This window comes from Dendrobates tinctorius, unplaced genomic scaffold (genome assembly GCF_039654945.1).
Source record: "Dendrobates tinctorius isolate UK_male_01 unplaced genomic scaffold, ASM3965494v1 ptg000070l, whole genome shotgun sequence".
In the NCBI taxonomy this organism is placed as follows: domain Eukaryota; kingdom Metazoa; phylum Chordata; class Amphibia; order Anura; family Dendrobatidae; genus Dendrobates; species Dendrobates tinctorius.
Window position 1 is genome coordinate 61,112,772 of NW_027361738.1, and position 8,610 is coordinate 61,121,381.

At 46.1% G+C, this 8,610-nt stretch overlaps 1 protein-coding gene across 2 annotated transcripts; it reads right to left on the reverse strand.

Moving 5' to 3' along the window:
* Nucleotides 1–750: 750 nt before the first annotated feature.
* BAMBI (BMP and activin membrane bound inhibitor) lies at nucleotides 751–5,308 on the reverse strand. Of its 2 annotated transcripts, XM_073581718.1 has the most exons (4): nucleotides 5,066–5,308; nucleotides 3,876–4,102; nucleotides 2,635–2,925; nucleotides 751–1,482 (listed from the first exon to the last, which is right to left on the reverse strand). In XM_073581718.1, exons 3-4 carry the CDS (start codon nucleotides 2,873–2,875, stop codon nucleotides 1,064–1,066), a joined length of 660 nt encoding a protein of 219 aa, XP_073437819.1. In that variant the 5' UTR covers nucleotides 2,876–2,925; nucleotides 3,876–4,102; nucleotides 5,066–5,308; the 3' UTR covers nucleotides 751–1,063. The 2 variants fall into 2 exon arrangements, with proteins under 2 accessions (XP_073437819.1, XP_073437817.1); XM_073581716.1 differs by lacking the exon at nucleotides 3,876–4,102.
* Between the last annotated feature and the right edge of the window lie 3,302 nt (nucleotides 5,309–8,610).

Below are 8,610 nucleotides of genomic sequence, written 5' to 3' on the forward strand. Positions count from 1 at the left end.
TTTCTTTCCACATAGTTAAGAGTAACATTAAAGGGAGTCTGTTAGCCCATTTTTGGACTATCAGCTGCCGGCACCACCGTCAGGGACTTATCTACAGCATTCTGTAATGTTGTAGATAAGGCGCGCGCCCCCCGATGTAACCTGAGAGAAGAAAAATAAGTTATATTATACTCACCCATGGGCGGTCCGGTCTTGGTCCGATGGGTGTCGCGGTCTGGTGCCTCCCATCTTGTAGCGATGACGTCCTCTTTGCTTCCCGTCGCGGCTCTGGCGCACTGCTCTGCCCTGTTGAGGGTAGAGCAGAGTACTGCAATGTGCAGGCACCGGACCAGTTCAGAGGCCCAGCGCACTGCAGTACTTTACTCTGCCCTCAACAGGGCAGATAAAGTACGCCTGCGCCAGAGCCGGGAAGCAAAGAAGAGGACGTCGTTGCTACAAGATGGGAGGTGCCGGATCGCAACACCCTCTGGACCCAGGGTGAGTATAATCTAACTAGTTTTTCTTTCAGGTTACATCGGGGCTTATCTACAGCATTACAGAATGTTGTAGATAAGTCCCTGATGGTGGTGCCGGCAGCTGATTGTCCAAGAATGGGGTGACAGATTCCCTTTAAGACAAAGTTTGACCACTGTGTACAAAGCAGAGACCCAAAAGTACCATAGAAAAGAAGCCACAGCCATAATTTTCAGCCAAAATATATATATATATTTAAAAAAAAAAAAAAATCTTTACATTAAACATAGAAACATGTACATTGTGTACAGTTTATTTCAATGACCAATATTTGCTCCCTAAATGTAAGAAAACATTGGTGACAGTGTGTACAACCTTTCTACATCTCACTTCCCGCATTAGTTTAAAAGAAATACAAAAAAGTCCTCAGTTCCACCCTTGTGCAAATAAAGATGGCTTTTGGAATCGCTCACAAGTAACAGATATTTTTTTTGTAGGCAAGACTCCCATCTTTCTCCTCTTAGGAAAAGTTTGTCTTTGTAAAAGATAAAGTGCTTCTATCCAGCAGAACCGAGTAGGTCTACCGGATTGTCATCATCCTCATATGTGGTCATACAAATTCCAGCTTTCCATGTCCACTGTACATTCCCCAATGAACCAAAGATATGATTTTGTCATTGCCGAGGTCCGTATGCCTCATTTTATCACAAGTCAAGCAACAGTTTTCATGGCCTGTTACGGGCACCATGCACTCCAAGTCTAGCTTGGCCACTTGGCCCTTTTTGGAATGGTGACCATGAAAGCTGTAGTGCAGTCTGGAGAGCATCTGTTGCCTCTGATCCTGTAATCTTTTATTTTCACTGCGGAGCATCCGGAGCGCAAGCATTATAAGAAGAACCAATATCAATCCCCCGGCTATAGGCACAGCGATGACAGCTGCTCTAAACCACAGTTCTTTGGACGAAGTCAACTCTTGGACCTTTGTGATGAGGTTCCTTGTGCTTTCGTGTTGGTACTTGCTACCCACGCCTGAAAAATTTAAGAGGAAATATCTACTTTAGACTGCAACAAAAAAGGTATAATAAATAGCATGGTATTAAGGCAAATTAAATTTGGATATCTTAGTAACCACAAAACATGACAAATCTGGAACATCTATGGTCATCCTCAAAGGGGTTGTCCAATTTAGAAAGCCATTCCCCATCCACATACTTCTTAGGAAATTCTGAGAACAGCAAGATTCCTCAACTCTGGACTTTCATCTATCACCAAAAGTGAAGCAGCTAAAGAGTCTCACTCTGGAGGACCTAAAACGGCCAATTAGGCCACAGTCAGTATTCTACATCATTATTTGGAAGCCAAAAATCAAGAGTTGAACATTCAGAAATATAATAAAAACATGTCCACCACTTCTGCATTTTTCACCAACTCCTGACTGATTTTGGCTTCCAGATACTGGATGTGTGAATGTGACCATACCCAGATCCCCATTATTATTTTCTTATATAGCACCATTAATTTCATTGTGCTGTGCATGAGAAGGGGTTATGTACAAAGTATGTAACCTTTTTTTCAATGGGTGCTGTACAAGGCTTCATTTTTCCCTTTGGGGACTCTGCTGGGTAACTAACACTTGTCCAAAAGAGAAAAGCCCAATTGCTGCAGGTCCTAGCACTCAACATCCTGTAATTAGCTCATCATTTGGAGACCCTCAACCAAAGTGACAGATCATCTATATGTAAAGCTTTATCGCATGAACATAAACACTTTAGGATTTTTCAATTCGTAAGCATAAATAAAACCAATACTAAATAATTACAGCTAAATGCTAAAATATTGTCATTTTGGCTTTAAAAAGGAGACATGTACGGTATATAAAACCCAAAATAAATAAATCGTAATTGCTCGATTTGTGACAATGTTGCATCCTTTCAATTCCTGGGAAAAAAAAAAAAGCTGTACATGGGCACTAAAAGCCAGACAGGAGCCAAGCACACAGACAGACATCAAAGCTACCTAACAGAAATACATCTTTAACGCCAACCATGCTTTTCCCACCGGTATCTCTAATTACATTAACAACAAAATCAATACCAGACACACAGGGCTTTGGCAGCCATCGTCCTTATACATCAAGGAAAGGGGATTTACGGTACTCTTTTGAAAAATTACTCTTCGTACCTGCCGTTTCGCTCTTGGGGTGGGAGAGGACATCATGGAGACCTCTGTAATTGCACATGTCCTCGTGACAACACTCCAGTTTGGGCACGGCGGCCCCGCTCTTGTCTTCGGCGGTGGAGGCGGCTTTGCACATATCCGTTGTCTTAGAAATAGAGTCCAGGCAGCCATGTGTGAGAGGTGAATTGGCGTTCTGTGGGTCAAGTAGCCGGGAAAAGCAGGCGTTCAGTTCCGATTTACACATGTATCCAGTTGCAACACAGTGTGGAGCGTCACAGTAGCATCTGATTTCTCCTGCAAGAACAAAAAAAAACACAAACAATTATTACGAGGCTGCGGCTTTTATTCACCTCGTTCTTCTGGACAGAACAGATGGAAATAATAGGTGATCTTTCATGGAATAATTCGGCGTCACTCAGGGTTCTGGGAAAGTTAGGAGACAACTCTTGCAAATGAGTAAAAAACAGCAGAAGTCAATGATTTACTGTCGTACCTGTACATTTTTTTTTTTTTATTATTATTTTTTATGGGGGTAGGGTTCTTACAAAAGCTTCTTATGACTAGGAGATGAGTGTTCGCTCTTAATTCCCTCAGCAGAGAAGGAGTTAAGCGAGACGTGTACAAGCCGTCACAGAAAGGAGTACGTTTATTTCGCAAAGTCCGACAATGTTATAAAACAGGAACCGCGCGGTGGCGGCTCACAATAACGGCTGTGTTCGCCAAAGTCAATTCCTTTCAGCTGAAATGGAAAGCCATAAAGCGGTCGGAGCTGCAGACGCCGATGCCTCTGCCCTCTGACTTGCACGCGATCGGAGGGGGGGGGGGGGGGGGGGGAGATAAATAAAAAAAGTTACAACTTGGCAAAAAAAAATAAATAAATAATTCTAGAACTTTTAGGGCAAGAAGGAAATAATTATATAGTTTGTCGCTTCATTTAAAAACGCTTTCGCTTGGGGCCTTGTGTCAAGAATTGGGTCTTTAATTATATTTGACGGCGTTCTCCACATAGGTGTGTGTAAACTACTGTGCCAAGCGCAGTCCTATGCAAAAGCCACAAACTCCCCTCCACTGCTAAAAGTTATTTTATTATTATTTTTAAATAAAACAAAAACCACAGCAGATAAAGAAGTCACACTGCCCCCAACCCCAGATCATTGCCAGGATTTGGCCTATCAGCCTGATCTTAGAAGGCCCAGACTACACACGATACCCCCCTGAGCTTGAAATGTTGCAGCGCAGCCCACCTTGAGATCAGGTTTCGCCTCTGTGCGCCAGGGCTCCTTTAATAGCCTAGTTAATGGAAGCCAAATGACAGGAGGGCCTGGTAACAGGAGGCATTGCATTAGCGCTGACCAGATCTCCCCCAGGCTTTCAAAAGGCCAAAGTGCTCCTAGGGAAACAAGTCAACTTGTATCCTACTCAAGGCGGCGGTGGGGGATATCCAAGGCCATTTCAAGAAAAAGAGGTAGATCTATTACGAAAAAAAAAGAAAAAAAGTAATACAGAATGAAGCGCAAGCTCCAAGGCAATACGGCGTCCTGAAACGAGCCAGATGGCTACTGACACAGACTAATGGGACCCCATTAGGGTTGCCTCTCGGGATTAAAAAAAAAGGTTCACCCATATTTGCGTATGAAGATTCTTCCAAAATTTTGCACAAGAGTGAACAATGCCAGATCTGTTCTCCCGCTCCCCCTTCTTTTATACGGTTATGTAGCTATTAACCAAAAATGCCTGCTTCTAGTCAAGATGGCTACAGGAGACAGGTTTTTGTTTTTTTTTTTCCTCCTTCCTCGAAGTCTTTTGAAGTCCGCAGCAGCCAGAAGTATGTGAGCCCCTAATTATATCATTATCAGGCGCATAGCTCCAATATCTCGGGTCACAGTCACTCCCTGATCTCCGCTGTCTCCTTTGATGGGGCCAGGGGGGCTGTTATTTAGGTCTATTTAACCCTAATCACACCTCCCCCTTCCTCACCTAGGGTAAATAAATACAATACTGCACTTAGGGCTATTAAAACTAAAATAAAACCATTAAAAAAAAAAATTGTAATACATTTGAGAAAAATATGATCACTTTATTTTTTATGCTTTTTGAAAAAAAAAAAAAAAAAAACCCACAAACGGGCTACTATGCTCATTATTTAGATCTCAGCAAATAGAGATGCTGGAAGGTTTTAAGCAATATTTTATAACTTCTATCTGGATCTGCAGTCATTGATGGAAATGCAGAAATTTCCCATAAATCTCATTCATTAAAGCCGAATGGGGAATCCTCATAGAAACAGCGCCCTCTAGCGGCAGCCGATCAGAATAACCATTCAGCTCCAACTCCTGTGCACAAGTTTACTTAAAGTCATACTGGGACTTGTAGTTCCTCAGGTATGAGAACATAGACCTCAGCTGGGCATCCTGACGTTCCTGAGAGCACCTACCTTTAGTGAGTAGCACGGCCATTGCGCAGAGCTCCAGTTGCAGCCAGATGGAGAGCAGGCTAGCTTGGCGATCCATTTACAAGCCCCGCTCCTCCCCGGCTCTTCACTGTACGGACTTCAAGAGTCACCATCCAACACCGCGGACATGCAGGAAGAAGCCGCAGCCCCCAGCGCACACACGACGGTAATCCAAAGCGGTGGTTACCAACCCTCCAGCGGTCCGGTCACAGCACTGATCGCACGGCCGCCCGCACTGAGCATAAGAGCGCTGCCCCGGGAGCTACGCACCCTACGCCACGCCCACCTAGCCCGCTGATAGGCTGCGGCTCTCCCAGACCACGCCCAGACGCGCTGGGCTCACTGTCTCATTGGGTTATTGGGCTGTCAATCATTACAGGGGCGAACTGCAGCAGTCAGGACGGGTGTGAGAGGCCAGGTACAGAGCAGAGGGGCCGGTGTGACAGTCACCCCCATCATCTGCGGAAAAAGAGGTGGAATACTCCCATCATCTGCCAACGACTACTACTAGTAGTAGTGTAGAGCATAGTAATGACAGCAGTAGTAGTGATATCGATAGAATAATCATTCATTACCCCACTATTACTAACAATACCTATAGTATTATATACATTATATAATTATGATTATAAAGCGTATAAATGTTATTTTATTCTTGGGAGTACTAGAAAGGACAGCAGTATTAGTGATCCCCCACTTCCAATGCTCTCTTCTAGTAATAGTATATTAGACCTAATACTGGCAGTGATATTTCTATTAACAATTAACATTCGTAATGATTATTCTGTTAAGTATACGTACAGTGGTGTCAGTCTCAGAAAGCATCACTGCTAACCGTCATCCTAGATGCATCACTACTACTGTTACTACGATGACTAGAGGTGAGCGAGCAGTGAGACGCTCGGGGGCTCGGCGCTAGAGCCGACCAATTCCTAATACTCGTATGAACATTTCGAGGAACGAGTATAACGGGGGGGGGGGTCAATGGGAAATCAGAACCTTTTTCCGGCAGACCCTACAAAAGGGTTTGGGGCAATAGCGAAAATGTTCAAATGGATGGGAAAAGTGTTAAATGGAAGGAGAACAGGATGAGGAAGACCCCTGGAGGCATCTCTGACTCCCAGATCGCTGCTGAGAACAATGGGGTCACACTTTACACTTTTTTTCGACTATGAGCTGCCGCTACTGACATCAGGGGCTTATCTACAGCATTCTGTAATGCTGTAGATAAGCCCCCGATGTAACCTGAAAGATAAGAAAAAGGAGTTAGGGCCCCGTCACACTAAACGACGCACCAGCGATCCCGACAACGATACGACCTTGTCAGGATCGCTGGTGCATCGCTACATGATCTCTGCTGAGCTGCCAAACAGATAGATCTCACCAGCGATCAGGACCAGCGAGGACGCTGGTATCCAGGGTAAATAGCGGGTAACTAAGCGTGCCCGGCGCTTAGTTACCCGCTGTTTACCTTGGTTACCAGCTCCCAGCATCTGCTTACAGCGCTGGGAGCTGGCTGATTGTTGGTCCCCCGCTGCCACACGCAGCGATGCGCGCTGGCCAGCGGGAGACCAATGATCAAACAATGGCCCAGGACACTCCTGCACGATCAGCGATACCCGGCAGGGGAGGCGGTCGCTGATGCGTGCCACAAACCGCGAGATTGCTGGCGAGATCACTGTTGCGTCACAAAATCGGTGACTCATCAGCAATCTCATTAGCGATCTCGCTTAGGTCTGTTTCACACTTCCGTTTTTTGACGTCAGTCAAAATCTGCCAATTTTCGAAGAAAACGGATCCGCCAAAAAAGGATCCGTTTTTTTCCCCCATAGACTTACATTAGCAGCGAATCTTGACTGACGGTTGTCCGTTCCACCCATTTTTTGACGCATCCGTCAAACTTTTAGCGTCTCATGGGCGGATGAGACGGACTCTGCAACGTTTTTTCCGAGCGACAGTCCGCTAATTTATATTGCGCATGCTCGGCAGATTCGCTGGAGCAGGGCTTTTAACCCCTTAGTAGCGTTCCGGAACAGCCGTGCAAAGAAAAAAAAAATCTCTCTCTCTCCCCCTCTCTCCTTTCCAGTCCGCGGTTCCTTTAAATTTCCCCTCCAGCAGATCCGTACACAACACGGATCCTGTAGCATCCGTTTAGCCCATGAAGGAGGCGGATCCGTTTTTAACCGCTCTTGTGGATTTGCCTCCCGTCAAAATAATGGAAATGTGAAACAGGCCTTAGTGTGAATTACCCCTTAGAGTATACTCACCTCGGCGTTCGGTCCGGTCCGATGGGTGTCGCCATCCGGTCCGGCGCCTCCCATCTTCATACGATGCCATCCTCTTCTTTCCTTCCCGTTGCAGCTACTGTGCAGGCACACTGCTCTGCCCTTTTATTAGAAAAATAGAAATTTCAGTGTAATTTGTGACGAAAACAAGAAGCGCCAAAAATCAGGGCCCCAGACACACCCTGTATTAGACATAAAGCAAGGCCTCATACACATTCTGTTCACATTGCATTGGTCTCCTACACTCATAAAGGCTGTGCACTGAGAGCCAGTCCTGCCAAAAATTGTTTTTTCTTTATTAAATTAAGTGGATAATCCCAGTAACCGCGTTGGTGTGGAAACGGATGATGTTCCTGGACAGGTTCCTGGACTGGTACAAGGCGGGGACACCATACTGGGAGAAAAAGTGGCGGCTGAGTGCCAAGTACTGAGGGACGACTGACGCCATGAATCGGCAACATTTCAAGGGCAAGCAGCCTGTAAATGGGCCCGATTAGCCTTTGGGCTTGTGGGTGGGTGGCTGGAAATCTTTCCTTTCGTTCCAAGGCCTGGGCGAGAGAGAGCTGAACACTGCTGGAACAAGGATTTGGAAGTGCCTGATGATGGTGCCTCAGAATGTGCAAGGACAGTGCATGGTGGGAGGGAGGCTTGTGCGCCGGTGTCATGGACAGGGGACTGGGAGGCACCTAGCACAGGGGAAGAGGCAGTGGTGTCACCCACTGGTAGTGCTGGCACCAATTAGGGACCCAGCCGTTCGGCCAACCTATTCAAGTGCTTAGATGACCTGTGCGTGATCATGCTGGTGGTGGTTAGGCCCCTAGTGGTCAGGCCCCTGCTGATCTTGGCATGGGACTGGTTGCAAATGACCATTCTTTTTGTCCCAGAACTCTCTTTAAAGAAGTCCCAGACTGGAGAACACCTAACTCTTTGATGGAGAAATTCAGGAGTGTCTTTGCTGTGCGGAACAAGTTGCCCACCTTCTCCCTCTGGTCACCCCACGGCCTCTTCCTGCCTGTTTCGGTGCTGCTGATCGTTCCCCCTCAGCGCTGTTGGCCTCCCTCTACATGCTAGATTCTCAGGTTAGGTCGGTGACTTTGTCGTCCACCACCCCGTCTTCCGCTGCCGCACTGTCATCTTCCTGACTTGGTGACTTATCAACAACCTAACTTATCAGCAACTGTGTCTCATCATCTGCTTCCCTAGACAAAATTAACCGTTCCTCATCGTCTTGTGGCTGTGACT